Source organism: Typopeltis vanoorti, chromosome 24 (genome assembly GCF_054136105.1).
Source record: "Typopeltis vanoorti isolate ZY-2024b chromosome 24, IOZ_Tvanoo_1.0, whole genome shotgun sequence".
Classification (NCBI taxonomy): domain Eukaryota; kingdom Metazoa; phylum Arthropoda; class Arachnida; order Uropygi; family Thelyphonidae; genus Typopeltis; species Typopeltis vanoorti.
In genome coordinates, this window is record NC_143572.1 from 12,187,466 (window position 1) to 12,202,743 (window position 15,278).

Genomic DNA, 15,278 nt, shown 5'->3' on the forward strand with positions numbered 1-15,278 from the left:
CTAGTCCTGAAAATACTTCAGGAGCAAACTTTGTTTGCTTACACTTGGATAAAGAGTTAAATCAAGTATATAATTTCTTGGTATCTTTAATTTACACGATGAGTCTGTCAACTCCATGAAGGGTGTAATAATAATAATAATAATAATAATTAATAAAAACAAACTAGATTCATTAAAATGATGTCATAGGTGAGTAACAAAATGGATTCCACAATGATAAACAGTCACTGTATGAATAGATATCAACTTTTATAATTTCTTAGTATCTTTAATTTACATGGAGGGTGTAATAATAATAATAATAATTAATACTCATAGACAGGCTTATACGTTGGTTATGCATTATTAAAACACTTAAGGAATTGAACAATGTAGTTAAGGATATAAATTAAATTATATTTTAATAAATATTATCTGATATTTCGGCAATGTCACGTTGCCATCTTCTAAAGGAACTTACAAAAACAGTTACGTGCACGTAGGCACTACAACACAGAAACTGGGAATGAAGAGATGAAGCTATTGTTCTCCTAACAGTCCTGATGGTGCCCTCTAGCGGGCTAAGTAGGTGTTCTTGGCCATTGGGCTGAAGGTCTGCTGATGTACCCCTCCCAAATTTGGGGCAGTCGCATACAACCAAATTTGTTGAGGTTTGGAGAATTTCTTAAGGCTGAGGCTGATTCCATAAATAGTCTTTCAAATTTGTATTTGCTACGGTGTATCACTGTAGCTTTCTTCCACCATATTCTGTGGCATGTATCCAGAGCATGGTCCGCAAGCCCAGAATGACTGTACTTGTGAAAACGGATGTAGTCCTTGTGTTCCGAAATTCTGATATTCGCTGTCCTGCCTGTTTGGCCAAAGTAAGACAGTTTACAACTGCAAGGGACCTAGTATACACCAGGTAGGTCTAGGGGAAGTGGTTGGTCTTTAGTGGAGCGGATAAGGGATGCCAATTTTCTGTAAGGTTTGTAACAGGAGGTCAGGTCATGTTTTTTTAAGATTTTGGTAATCTTTTCCGAGGTGCCTTGGATGTAGGGAATGGTGATGGATTTAGAGTAATCCTTGTTGTGGAGGGGGGAGGGGATCTGTGGTTTGTAGGTTCTAATATTTTTTGGATTTTTTTGGGGGGGTAGCCATTGGCTGAGAAAGTGTTGAGGATGTGATTTAGTTCAGTGGTTAGGGCCAAGTCATTTGAACAGATTAGTTTAGCCCTGTTGTATAGTGTTTTCACTACTCCATATTGTTGTGAGGGGGGGGGGGGATTGTTGGTGAATGTATCTGCCTGTATGGGTGGGTTTTCTGTAAACTGAGAAAACCAAGGTTCCATTAGGCTGGCGGGTGACTAGTGTGTCTAGGAAAGAGAGGCTGTTGTTTTCCTCTTTTTCCAGGGTGTTGGTTGTTTAAGTGTGTTAAGAAGGGGAGAAGTGTTTCAGAGCCATGTGGCCAAATAGCGAACATATCATCAACGTAGCGAAGCCATATGGTTGGTTTTTGTGGGGCAGAGGCTAAGGCTTTTTAAAGCTCTACAGGAAATGAAGAATAATAAAGAATTAGTTATCACCAAAGCGGATAAGGAAAATGCAACTGTAGTACTTAACCAAAAGGACTACACAGGTAAGCTGAATGCTCTTCTATTAGATCGGGCCACTTACCTCCCTATCAATTACAATCCCACCAACTCTCAAATTAGAAAACTTCACAGGCTCCTTAACACAGTCATTTCTAGGCCTGTAGAAGTTACCAACAGATTAAAGCCGTTTAACTCTATACCCCCTGTATTTACGGACTCCCAAAAATACACAAAGAAAATGTGCCATTACATCCCATAGTGGATGGCATTGATTCCCCCACATACAAATTAGCTAATCATTTGGCCAAAGAGCTCACACACTATACTGGCAACACACCATCACACATAAAAAACTCAGCCCATTTCAAAGCCAGCATAGAAAACCTTACACTCCACCCACCCCCCCCCCCCCCCACCCCCCCCCCCCCCCACCCCCCCCCCCCCCCACCCCCCCCCCCCCCCACCCCCCCCCCCCCCCACCCCCCCCCCCCCCCACCCCCCCCCCCCCCCACCCCCCCCCCCCCCCACCCCCCCCCCCCCCCACCCCCCCCCCCCCCCACCCCCCCCCCCCCCCACCCCCCCCCCCCCCCACCCCCCCCCCCCCCCACCCCCCCCCCCCCCCACCCCCCCCCCCCCCCACCCCCCCCCCCCCCCACCCCCCCCCCCCCCCACCCCCCCCCCCCCCCACCCCCCCCCCCCCCCACCCCCCCCCCCCCCCACCCCCCCCCCCCCCCACCCCCCCCCCCCCCCACCCCCCCCCCCCCCCACCCCCCCCCCCCCCCACCCCCCCCCCCCCCCACCCCCCCCCCCCCCCACCCCCCCCCCCCCCCACCCCCCCCCCCCCCCACCCCCCCCCCCCCCCACCCCCCCCCCCCCCCACCCCCCCCCCCCCCCAAAGGTGACAATAGACACATGAAATAGAAAATACCAGGACTGATGCTATTTTGAAGATAAACTGCGAGTAGATAGAACAAACTGAAAACCGGAACTGTGAATCCTGCCACAGAACCAGCAACCTAAATAACATATAATATATTATTATATATTGGGGACTATAATTTTATATACTGTATATATATATATATATATATATGTTAAAGATACTAAGCTATTTTAAACCTGATTTTACTCCATTTCCCAAGTAAGACAAACACACAAATGAGTCAAGTTTGCGCCTGCAAGTGTTGCAAGTCTAGCTGACCCTGCACGTAGTGCAAGACCAAGGCAACTCATGGTAAAAGTAGAATAAGCTCTGATCACTAATCTCAATAATTATCTTAATGCAAAGCACATCTCCTAGAGGAGATGTATGATACTTTGTATTAAAGGCAAGTTTGTATTAAAGGTCTTGCACTTCGTGCAGGGTCAGTTAGACTTGCAACACTTGCAGGCGCAAACTTGACTTGTTTGTATGTTTGTTTACTTGAGAAATGGAGTAAAACCAGGTTTAAAATAGCTTGGTATCTTTAACATTTATTATATCCAAAGAAAAGTACTTTCTACACACACACACACATATATATATATATATATATATATCATCATCATCATCATCATTAAATTCCTGCCACGTACCCTCAAGGGGTGTACATGTACAGGATATGATAGTACTACATGAAAAATTTACATTATTACTAACTTCCTATCTACAATTTTCCTCCAAATCAGTCTGTTACTTGTCAAGACTCCAACATTACCAGATCTTATATTTCTATCGTCTAAGGCACTTTGTACCGTATCAATCCACCTATATCTTGGTCTTCATCTGGGTCGTTTTCCTGCCAACTTGGCAGAGAACACTTGTTTTGCTAATCTTTCCTCGCTCATTCTGTTTAAGTGACCATACCACCTGAGATTAGCTCTGCTAACGCATTCCTTGATGCTAACAATGTCAAATTCTTTCCTAATATTCTCGTTTTTAATATAATATTGCCATTGATGCCATCTGTTCACACCTCTAATCTTTCTCAGGACTCTCATATCTGCAGTCTCTGGTCTTTGGTCAAGTTTTTTACTTCTGACCGAGCTCTCAGATCCATAAGCTAAAACTGGTTTGAACACTGTCTTGTATACAGCTAATTTAGTGTTCCGACTAATTTCTCTCTTATTCCATATGAATTTATTCAATTGACTTCCTACAATACCAGCTTTGTTGATTCTGTTATCTATTTCCACATTTAATTTACCATCTTCACTAAAAATCATGCCTAAGTAGCTGAAATGTTTTACTTGTTCCACAGGTTCTCCATTCACAACACAGCTGACATTTTCAATGATTCTGCCTATTTTCATTGTCTTTGTCTTTTTATTGCTGACCTTCATACCATATCTATTACAACAGTTATTCAATTTAGTCAGAGAATCTTGCAGATTTGTAGCGAATTTATTTAGAAGTATAACATTGTCTGCATAAAGCAAAGAGCTGACATTAACATCTCCAATTTTGATATCCTGTTTAACCACTTTCCTTCATAATGTGATCCATATAGATAATGAATAACAAAGGGGATAATGTACATCCTTGTCTCACACCAGATTTAACATTAAACCATCTCCTGTACTTCCTTCAATTCTAACTGCTGACTTACAACTCAAATAAAGACTAAGTATTGCTTGATATAATGCCCCATTGACACCATATAACTGTAGCGTATTGAATAGCTTCTCTCTTGGCACCTTGTCATATGCCTTTTCCAAATTGACAAAACTTAAATAGAGATCTTTGTTATATTCCCATGATTTCTCCACTAGTTGTCGTAAAGTGAAGATCTGATCTTGACAGCCTCTATTTGACCTGAATCCAGCTTGTTCTTCACCAAGCTTTGATTCCACAATTCTTCTCAACCATTTCTCAAGAGAGAATGGAAACGGTAGGAGAGATGGAATGAGAGAGAGGTATGGGAATGCTAGAAGACGAGCGGATGGAAACAGTAGTAGGAGAGACAGAATGAGAGAGGGATATGGAAGTGCTAGAAGTGGAGAAAATGGAAACAGTAGGAGAGAGGGAATGAGAGAGATGTATGGGAGTGCTAGAAGAGGAGAGAATGGAAACAGTAGAAGAGAGAGGTATGGGAATGAAAGAAGAGGAGAGAATGGAAACAATAGGAGCGATGGAATGGTAAGAGGTATAATGTATGGTGACTCAATGATCCGTGGTGTTCAGGATAGGATGCGTGAGGAGTGTTTGCCAGGAGGAACAATAGAAAGGGTGGCTATGGCAATTAAGAGAAGTGAAAGGGTGGATGAGATGATTGTGATGGTAGGAACGAATGACTTGAGTGGTAATGTAAGTCGGGCAGCGAGAGATATGAGATTTTTGCTTGAGACTGTACGGAAGAAGACAGAGAGAGGAAAAATAGTGTGCGTGTTGCCTAGGTATGATAATGATGAGCTGAGCAGAAGAGCGGTGATATTGAATGGCATAATAGCGAGAATGTGTGACAAGAGAGGACTGGTATATGTGGATGCTTGGAGTGCGTTTGAGGAAAGAGAGGAGTTGTTTGCGAGAGACCGTTTGCATTTGAATGAGGAAGGACGTAGGCATCTGGAGAGATTGCTGTTCTGAATGAGTAAGTGTGTCCCAGGGAGGATGATAGCAGGGGTGGCCTCTTGTGGGAATGGATACTTGGGAGAAGGGAGACAATGTCAGGTAAGACTGAGCCCAGTGGAGTCTAGAAGGGATAATGCTGGGTATAGAAACAATGGCATTTATATGCTGTATACTAATGCCAGGAGTATCCGGAATAAGGGAGAGGAATTGGTGGCGCAGATAGCATCAGCCTGGCCAAAAATTATTGCGATCACTGAGACGTCGTTGACAGAAGGGGATATAAAAACAGAAATAGAAGTCGCTGGGTATAGCATTTTTCGCCAGGATAGGAGGGGAAAGCGTGGTGGTGGGGTGCTGCTTATGATAAGTGATGACCTATGTCCTCTAAGAGTGGAGAATTTGGAAGGTAGTGAGACAAATGATTTTGAGAGCGTATGGTGTGAGGTAGAGGTAGGCAAGACAGGATATTTAGTGGGGTGTTGCTACAGACCCAGGAGCACAGAGGATGGGGACCAGGAGATGTTTAGACAGCTAAGTTTGGCAAGTGCAAGAAGAATGATTGTTATGGGAGATTTTAACTTCAGTAGTATAAATTGGAGAGAGGAAGATGCATGTAACAATAGGGGAATGGAATTTCTAGAATTCTTGAGGGACAAATGTCTTAGGCAACATGTAACAGAGGGAACAAGAGGTTCAAAAATTTTGGATTTGGTTATAGCATCAGAAGAGTTGATAATAACTGAGTTGACGTCTCTCCCACCAGTTGGAGAGAGTGACCATATGGTTTTGACTTGGAAAATGAATAGACATGCAGGAGTATCAAAGAGACGGGAACTTATGTGGAATTATAAGGCAGGTGATTATAATAGTCTTAGACGTCAACTTCGGGAAGTTTCATGGAGGGAGGAATTGGAAGGCCGGGATATCACCAGTGCGTGGGAAATTGTGAAAGAATATTTGTTATCAGCAATGGTAAGTTGTATACCACGAGTGAAGAAGAGGGCGCAATTTGGAGTAAAGTGGATGACAAACAATATTAAACAGGAATTGCATGCGAAAAAGAGGCTATGGAAGAGATATAAGGAGACAGGTGAAGAGATGCATGAGGAATATAAGACACAGGCCAGAAGAGTGACTCGTGTGGTAAGGAAAGCGAAACTGGAATATGAGTGGAGATTGGCCCTAAGATCCAAAGAAAATCCTAAGGAATTTTTTAGCTATGTGGCCAGTAGGAGGAGAAATGACTGTGGAAGAATGATATTGTGGGATAAAAATGGGAATAGAGTGACTGATGCCGAGGACATAGTGGAATTGTTCAATGAACACTTTATTGGAGTATTTCATCCTAGAAGAGTCAGTTTTAATGCTAGAGGGATAGGACTGGTACGAGGTCTGGAGGTACAGGAGGAGAGTGTGTTTCAGATACTGAGTACTCTGGATGTCAGTAAAGCTGTGGGACTGGATGGTATTTCACCACGAGTTTTGAGAGAATGTTCTAGGGAATTGACAATACCTTTAACGTGGCTTTTCAATGAAAGTCTGGCTTTGGCAAAGGTGCCCAGGGAATGGAAGGAAGGTAAGATAGTGCCATTGCATAAGGGTGGTAACAGACTGGAAGTGTCTAATTATAGGCCAGTCTGTGTGTCATCAGTAGTTGTTAAGATCTTGGAGAAAGTAGTGAGGGACCGTGTACAGCATTGGGCAGATGAGGGTAATGTTATCTGTGAGAATCAACATGGATTTGTGAAAGGACGCTCTTGTTTTAGCAATATGCTAGCCTTTTATAATAAAGTTACAAGAGCATTAGATGAGGGAAAGGCATATACTGCAATTTTCTTAGACTTGGCGAAGGCATTTGACAGGGTGCCACATGATAAGCTGATATTTAAGTTGCAGCACATGGGTCTGGATGTCAGATTGGTCAACTGGATTCAGGATTGGCTGTCTGATAGGTATCAGAGAGTTGTGTATGGTGGAGCAGTTTCCAGGAGGCAGAGGGTTACAAGTGGGGTCCCACAGGGCTCAGTACTAGGACCTATATTGTTTAACCTTTATATCAATGACATAGCCAGTGGATTGCAGGGGGATATTCAGTTGTTTGCGGATGATGCGAAGCTTGGAAGGATTATTAGTAATAGTGCAGATGTGGTAGCCCTGCAAGAGGATTTAAATAAGCTAGATAGATGGGCAAATGAATGGGGGTCTCGATTTAATGCAGCAAAATGTAAGGTCTTGAGGTTTGGGAAACATCGATGGGATGCTGCATACTCTATGGGAGGAATTATACTGGAGGAAGTAGGCGAGACAAGAGATCTGGGGTTGATGATTGATAGAAACCTGAAGTTTAGGGGACATATTGCAAAGGTGGTGAAGGTAACACAGAGGATTGCTGCTATTATGAGAAGGACACTGACCTGCAGAGATAAGAGGGTTATCATTCCGTTGTATAAGTCTCTGATCAGACCACACTTGGACTATTGTTCTCAGATTTGGTCCCCAGGATTTGAAGGGGATAAATTAACCGTGGAAAGGATACAAAGACGGATGACAAAGATGGTTTCAGGACTGTACAAGGATAGTTATGAGGATCGGCTGAGAGAATGTGGACTGCAGAGTTTGGTGGATAGAAGAAGGAGAGGTGATATGATTGAGACTTTTAAACTGTTGAGAGGTGGTTACAGGGTTGACACTGGGGAGTTCTTTCGCTTGGTTGATCAGCGGGAAGGAGTGATGACAAGAGGCCATCCCTGGAAGTTACGAAAGGAAACTGTGAGCAAGAGGGTAAGGAGTGGTTTCTTTGTGTGGAGGGTGGTTGAGCCGTGGAATGCATTGCCTGATGGAGTGGTGGGAGCGAGAACGGTCAGTGGGTTTAAGGAGTGGTATGATAAAATTTGTGTTTCTCAGGGGGGGACTTCCCCTCGATGAGTCTTGACAGACTTTATGTCTTAGAAAGGACCTCCCTCGATGAGTCTTTTGACTCCTTGGAGGCCTGAATAATAATAATAATAATAATAATAATACTTGCATAGATCTTGCCAGGAACACTCAATAGGGATATACCTCTGTAATTCTCACATTCAGTTTTATTTCCCTTTTTATATATGGGTACTATAAGAGCTCTACTCCAATCATCTGGAATCCGTCCCTCTGTCCAGGCCTTCTGAACTATGCAGTGCAGTCACTGTAAGACTTTTATACCCCCATATTTCAGCATTTCTGGTCGAATATCATCTACTCCTGCTGCCTTTCCACATTTCAAGCCTTTGATGGATTTTTCTACTTCAAGTATGGATATGTATTCCTGACTGCATGCCTGGTCAGTGTTTTTTATCACTGTGCTGTCATCACTGCTTGTTTCATTTAGCAAATTTTCAAAGTAATTACTCCATAGTTCAAGGATATCATTTTTCTACCATTTTCATGTCACCTTTATCATTTCTAACTCCTTTTACAGCACTCTTTCCTCCATTCCTAAGCTTCTTCAACAACCTCCAGAATATTTTGCCACCTTTTTGATATTTATTTTCTATGTTCTTACTAAAGTCCTCCCACGACTTTTGTTTAGCTAGTTTTACACAGTGTTTAGCTTTCTTACATTTGTCTCTGTATTCTCTAAGAGCACAAGCTGATTTATTTGACAGGAACTTTTGATAGGCTTTCTTCTTTTCCTTCACTGCCTCTTTAACTTCCTGTGTCCACCATGGAGTTCTAATTTTTCTATCCTTGCAGACAACTTCACCACATGCCTCACTAGCTGAATCAATCAGGGTTTTCTACAAGGCTTGCCACTGAATCTCCAAGGTTTGGTTCCTGTTCTCAAACCATTTCATTTTTTCTTGAATAATGTTTGTGTATTTTAGTCTACAGTTCATATCTGAGAGCTGCTAAACTTTTATTCGCTTTAAAACTTTCTTACATGTCATTCTTTTTAATATGAAATTCAATTTTATCCTGCTCAAGACTAAATAGTGATCACTTCCAATTTCAAATCCTCTGTACACTCTGGTGTCCTGCACCAGGGAGAAAACATCACTATCAACAATAACATAGTCAATGAGACTTTTCTTATTCCTTGCATCTTCTCTCCATGTGAATTTGTGCACATTTTTATGCTGGAACATGGTGTTAGTAATAACCAGTCCATGTCCTGAACAGAAATCCGACAGGTATTTGCCATTATTATTAGCTTTGCTCTTTTCTCCAAATTTTCCAAAAATATTTTTGTATGTCTGACAATCACTTCCTACTCTGCTATTTAGATCCCCAACAAGGACCAACTTTTCCTTTTTCACTGTGTCAGTAGCTTTCTCTAGAGCCTCAAAAAATTCCTCCACTTTTACCTAGTAGAACCTTCTGTGGGACCATAGGCACAAATAAGTCTCATTGTCCAGTTCCCCATTCTCATATTTGCCCAAATCACTCTACTTGACACTGCCTGCCATTCAAAAATATGAGCCTCGTATTTTGTGTTGAATACTATGGCTACTCCTTCTTTTCCTTGATTGTCATTGCCTGAATATAACATTTGGTATTTATTGCTCAGAAAGATCTCACCAGTTTTTATCTTTTTTGTTTCAGTCACCCCTATTATGTCGATCTGTTACTTAATCTAATTCCTCAGCTAGCTCCATTTCTTTGCCATTCAGGCTTCTTATGTTGATAGTACAGATCTTTAACTCTGGTGATGTTGAGTAGGGATCTGTTTTCAGATTTGTTCCAGTAGCTGACTTTTCGATGTTAGCCCTGGTTCCCTGGCAAAAACAACGGGAGCCTTGTTTAACCGGGTGATGCCCCAGCTGGCATTAAATTTTGTCATGTTGTACCATCATTTTTGTAATTTGGTTTAACCAATAGAAATACAATTTGGTTGGCTAAATCCCAAATTGCCAGCCCATCCTCGTTCGTTCAGTATCCAGGTAGATACCCAACAGAATGCACCACAAGAAGGTGAGGATTGGACATTAGGTCAGAAGCCCTGGTCTCTGCATTCCTTTAAAGGCTATATATATGGAGGTCTCCTCTCAGTTATACAGCTTTGACCCTTAAGCACCCCATATATATATATATATATATTTATATATATATTAGCTTTACCAAGTAATTTTATAAACTTGTTTATTTTAATCCTAATTCCAAGTAAGCAAACAATTAAGTTTGCACCTGAACGTAGTTCAGATCTAACTTTCAAGTCTGGCAATCCATTGTAAAGGTGGGTAAAGCTCTGATCATTATTCTTAGTATTTTCCATAATGTAAAGCACATCTCACTAAGAGATGTATACTGCAATACATTATGGGTGGGGTCACTACCCAGACCGGTTTCAACCTTTTTTGAGGTCTCCTCAGTGAGTAGCTATACCCTAAATACCAAGGTTTTAATAATACAGAGCCTTATCTACTTTACCTATACAAGTTGCTACAAAGTGTTTTTATTTTGAATAAAAATCTCTGGAGGAGATACAGATGTAAATAAGTTTACTTACCTTGGATAATGTATATTACGGTTACCAAGTAATTTTATAAACTTGTTTATTTTACTCCTAATCCCAAGTAAGCAAACAATTAATTCTGTTGCACCACCTTTAGACTTGAACTACGTTCAGGTGCACACTTAATTGTTTGCTTACTTGGGATTAAGAGTAAAAGAAACAAGTTTATAAAATTACTTGATAAACCTAATATACATTACCCAAGGTGAAAAAACTTATTTACATCTATATCTCCTCCAGAGATTTTTATTCAAAATAAAAACACATTGTAGCAACTTGTAGCAAATTATAAGTAAAGTTGATAAGGCTCTGTAATACTAAAATCTTGGTATTTAGGGTCTAGCTACTCACTGAGGAGACATTAAAAAAAGGTTGAAACCAGTCTGGGTAGTGACCCTGTTGGATTCTAATTATGTAGAAAATAGAATAAATGTTGTTTGATTCAGAATCCAACATGATTTTCCGTCATAAGAACTATATTTGTAGATATTATTTAATGTAAATAACATAAATTATAATTGATATTATATAACTACCTTAATTATGTCAAATATTTAATTGCTTAATCAAAGAAATGTGTTAATGGTAAATAGATTCTGTATTAAATGTTATTAAGCTGTTTTATTTATTGTTATGTCAATATTGTAAGAACTTATATTTGTAGTTTAACTGCGCATTTATTGAAATGCGATCATTCTATTTATTCCTTTTGTGAAAGCTTAATGTTATGTAATAACTCAATGTAGTTGTATAGCGTAATGTAACATTCGCGAGAATGTTTACGTCTATCGGTTGTCATGGAGACGCGTGAAAATAAACGGGCGCGTGTGAAGGGAGCGTTTGTGGAGAAGAGAGAAGATAGATAGGTAGTTGTAAGTGAGAGTCGGAACGGAACTTTGGAACTATAAGGTAGCAAGGAAGTAAACTAAAGAAGTAGAAGTAATTAAAAGATTCCTAAGGATAGGAGTTGAGTAGATATTTTTTTTATAAGTGAATCTTATAGTTGGCTGAAAGCAAAATCAGCCATAGTAATAAAAGGAAATTATTGCCGTAATCGGATAATTAGAGAACTGGACATTCAAAGAAGAATACTGAATAAATCCAGTCAGTCTACAATTACGACTTATTTCTATACTACCAAGAAAGGGAATTGTACGAAGTTAAACTAGTTGATGAATGATAAATAAGAATAATTAATGTACCTTATAGTTGTTATCTGGATTTTGAAGCGCGATTAGTAATGTTTTAGTTATTTAGTGTTTCGCAAGTGTGATAAATACAATTTGAAAGTGTGCTCACAAAAATTGGAAGTACTGAAGATTATTTCTGGTAAGGACAGTCCTATTAGTTTATTTCAGTGTATGCAGATTTAAGTATTAGTTCCGTTGCGCTGTTTCTAAAATTTAACTGTAGCTTACCATCGAGGCTGAGAGTTGAAAATATAGACATTGAAGTGATATCTACCGTGGTTAGTGCCTGTTACGAGTTAATCGTAGGGTATAGTTGAGAGATACAAGGAAACTGATTAATTAAGAATTTCTATTGTAGTAAATTGAGTAAAGAAACTTTGTGATTCTGAAACTGTATTTGTATGTGAAAGTTTGGAAGATTGATTTATTGTGAATGACTTGACCTGATGTACTAGCTTGACTGAGTTATCATATTTAAAAGTGGAATACATGTATTTTGTTATATAACCATATATTAAATGTTTTGTTTGTTAATTTAAATATTGTGTTTGCCTGAATTTCTTTTTACTGCACCGTTCACAAAAATTCGGATCTAGCGGGAATCCCAGAAGGAAAGAAAATAAATACCATCGGCCTGAATGAGTGAAAAGACTGCTAACTAATTTTGAATTAATCTTACTAATTCATATAGACTTATCTAAGGATAGAGTGGCGCAGTATAATAGAAATTTCTCTACCCTTAGATCAGTGATTAATTTGCAATTAGTTTTCCTTTATTTTATGAAAGTGACTTTTAGCAAGATGGCGGATTTAGAACATAACATGAAAATAGAACGTCAGGACAAATGGCGCAGTCGACAGGATGTGATTTAATTGATAGAAAGTAATTTAACAGCTGTAGATTAACAGATTTAATTTAACTTGGTAATAATAATTGTGAAATTGCTCCCTGAAAATTTAAAAGGTAAATTGAATAGATCACAATGAACTGGTTGTAATCAGAAATCAGGCAAAGATAAAGTTTTTTTTTTGAAATTAAAGGATTATATTATTTGAATTGATGCTCCAATTATCACAATGGCTGTTACTTCCAATTCAGAGATGGAAGACAGTGAATTTTTTAGAAGTATGAATCCCCAACAAGTAATTCCCCAATTTTCAGGAGAAGACTCTGATGATGTATTATTTTTTTTTACTTATGTTGAGAAACTCAGAGAAACAGCAGGTTGGACAGACTTTCAGTTGTTGGTATTACTTAGAAACAAACTAATTGGTAAAGCTAAGACATATTTTTTTTCATCTCCTGTACTTAAGGAAACTTTTGAATACAAGAAATTTAAGGAAGTCTTGCTATCTCAATTTTGTAAACGGAGGAGTGTTGGACCAAATTTGTGGAAACTGCAGAGGATTATACAAAAGGACAAAGAATGTGTTGGTGACTTCTACAATCGGTTACTAACTCTCTCTGAAAGTTTAAATGTATCCAATGAAGACAAACCTCATTTGGATTGGGCAGTTTATCAACAATTTAGACAAGGTGTCAGACAAGAACTGAGGGAGACAGCCTATAAGAAGAAGATAACCTCACTAGAGGAATGTCTTATAGCTGTCAAGGAAAAAGAACAGATGATTGGAGACCTTTGCCTTTCATCTAATATTGGCCTTGTTAACATAGTAGAAACAACTGATTGTTCCATAGGAGTAAATAAATCCTCAAAAGAGAACAGAAAGAAAGAAGATGAAAGGAAAATCATTAGAGAGAATCCTATTGATCAAAACTGTATGTCCGACACAAAAGAACAAACCAACAAGAAATTATTTAAGGAAGTAAAAGACATTGTTCACCAGGAAGTAGAAAAATTGCAACAGCCAGTGAAGAATAAATTAGATGAAGTAATGAAAAAATTGACAGAAATAACTGTAGGATTTCAAGAAAATTTCAATCCCACAGCAGAACATATTAGTAAAGTTGTCAAACTGGAGGTTGAGAAGCAAAATAAACCAATATTGGCTAAATTGGATAGAGTAGTGGAAGCCCTGGAGAATGTTCGACAGAAAATTCCCATTGATCCTCAAGCTCAGACAAGGAGAAAATTTCTCAGAGATGATGGAGATCCTCCCAAATGTTTTAATTGCAACAAGATTGGTCACATCGCCAGGAATTGCTACTTTAATAAAAGAAACCTCTAACAGCAGAAGAAACTCTAATTTTGGACATATTTCTAACAGAACATATAATAAAGCTCAAAATTTCCCTAGATCAAGAGAGTTAATGATGAAGGTTACAGGATGTGTCAAAGGTCATAATTGTAACATTCTATTTGACACAGGTTGTAATGCCTCAATCATCAGTAAGCATTATTTCCTAAAGTTAAAAGATAGATTATGGAAGGATGTCACCAATTTATGGAGACCTGTAAGAATTTCCACTCTTTCTAATTCGAGATCTACAGCATATGAAAAAGTTCGTGCACAAATTTATATACCTGACATCAACCTCTGTGTATATCAAGATCTATTGATAGTCCCTTTCTCTCCTAGCTTAAATGCTCACATAATATTAGGAACAAATTTTATGGAGAAGCATCACTTCTCTTGTGACTTTTCCACAGGTCAAATATCCATATTGAATAGAAGAATACGTGTTAAAAAAAACAATAACTCTGAGTGCACAGGAACAAGACAACTAACAAGAAGATTTTGTGTGCCTAATCAAGAAGAACGACCTGATAAGATGCAATCATCTGTAGACAAACAAGTTGTGAAAAATACTGATTTAAGCTCTACTATACTTGATCAGCCTGTTATTCAACTTGACACTGACTTGACATCAAAACTTCAAGTATCTGATTCTGAGCATGAGATTTGTACTGAGAATCAATTACCAGCTGAGATTAATTTTACTGAGATATCAGCTTTGCATATCAGAACTAAGAATATGAGAAGAGGAGATAATTATAAGGACTTAAATAATTACAGAAGGAAATCCAGAAGAATCAGTCACCAAAATAGAAGTTATACTACAGTAAAATGTAATGACAGTAAGAATCTAAGTAAAGACCGAGAAGTTGTAGAAAACACAGGACGGAGTTTCATCCAAACAAGGTATAACCTAAGACCCCCCCCCCCCAAAAAAAAGGAGAGTAGTAGAAATCTGATTCCACCACCTAAAGGTTTAGAGTGAAAAATTTTTCTTTAAAGAAAAATTTTTCAGAGGAAGAGTAAGCCTTTGTTGGATTCTAATTATGTAGAAAATAGAATAAATGTTGTTTGATTCAGAATCCAACATGATTTTCCGTCATAAGAACTATATTTGTAGATATTATTTAATGTAAATAACATAAATTATAATTGATATTATATAACTACCTTAATTATGTCAAATATTTAATTGCTTAATCAAAGAAATGTGTTAATGGTAAATAGATTCTGTATTAAATGTTATTAAGCTGTTTTATTTATTGTTATGTCAATATT

The 15,278-nt window shown here is 38.9% G+C and overlaps 1 protein-coding gene across 1 annotated transcript in view; it reads right to left on the reverse strand.

Annotated features, from left to right (window-relative positions):
• LOC150092928 (cholesterol transporter ABCA5-like) overlaps window positions 1-15,278 on the reverse strand; it is a 640,434-nt gene that overhangs the window by 518,677 nt on the left and 106,479 nt on the right. The window contains exon 5 of the mRNA XM_090414108.1: window positions 2,454-2,589. Coding sequence (XP_090270234.1) covers window positions 2,454-2,589 — 136 coding nt within the window. The remainder of the gene's footprint in view (window positions 1-2,453; window positions 2,590-15,278) is intronic.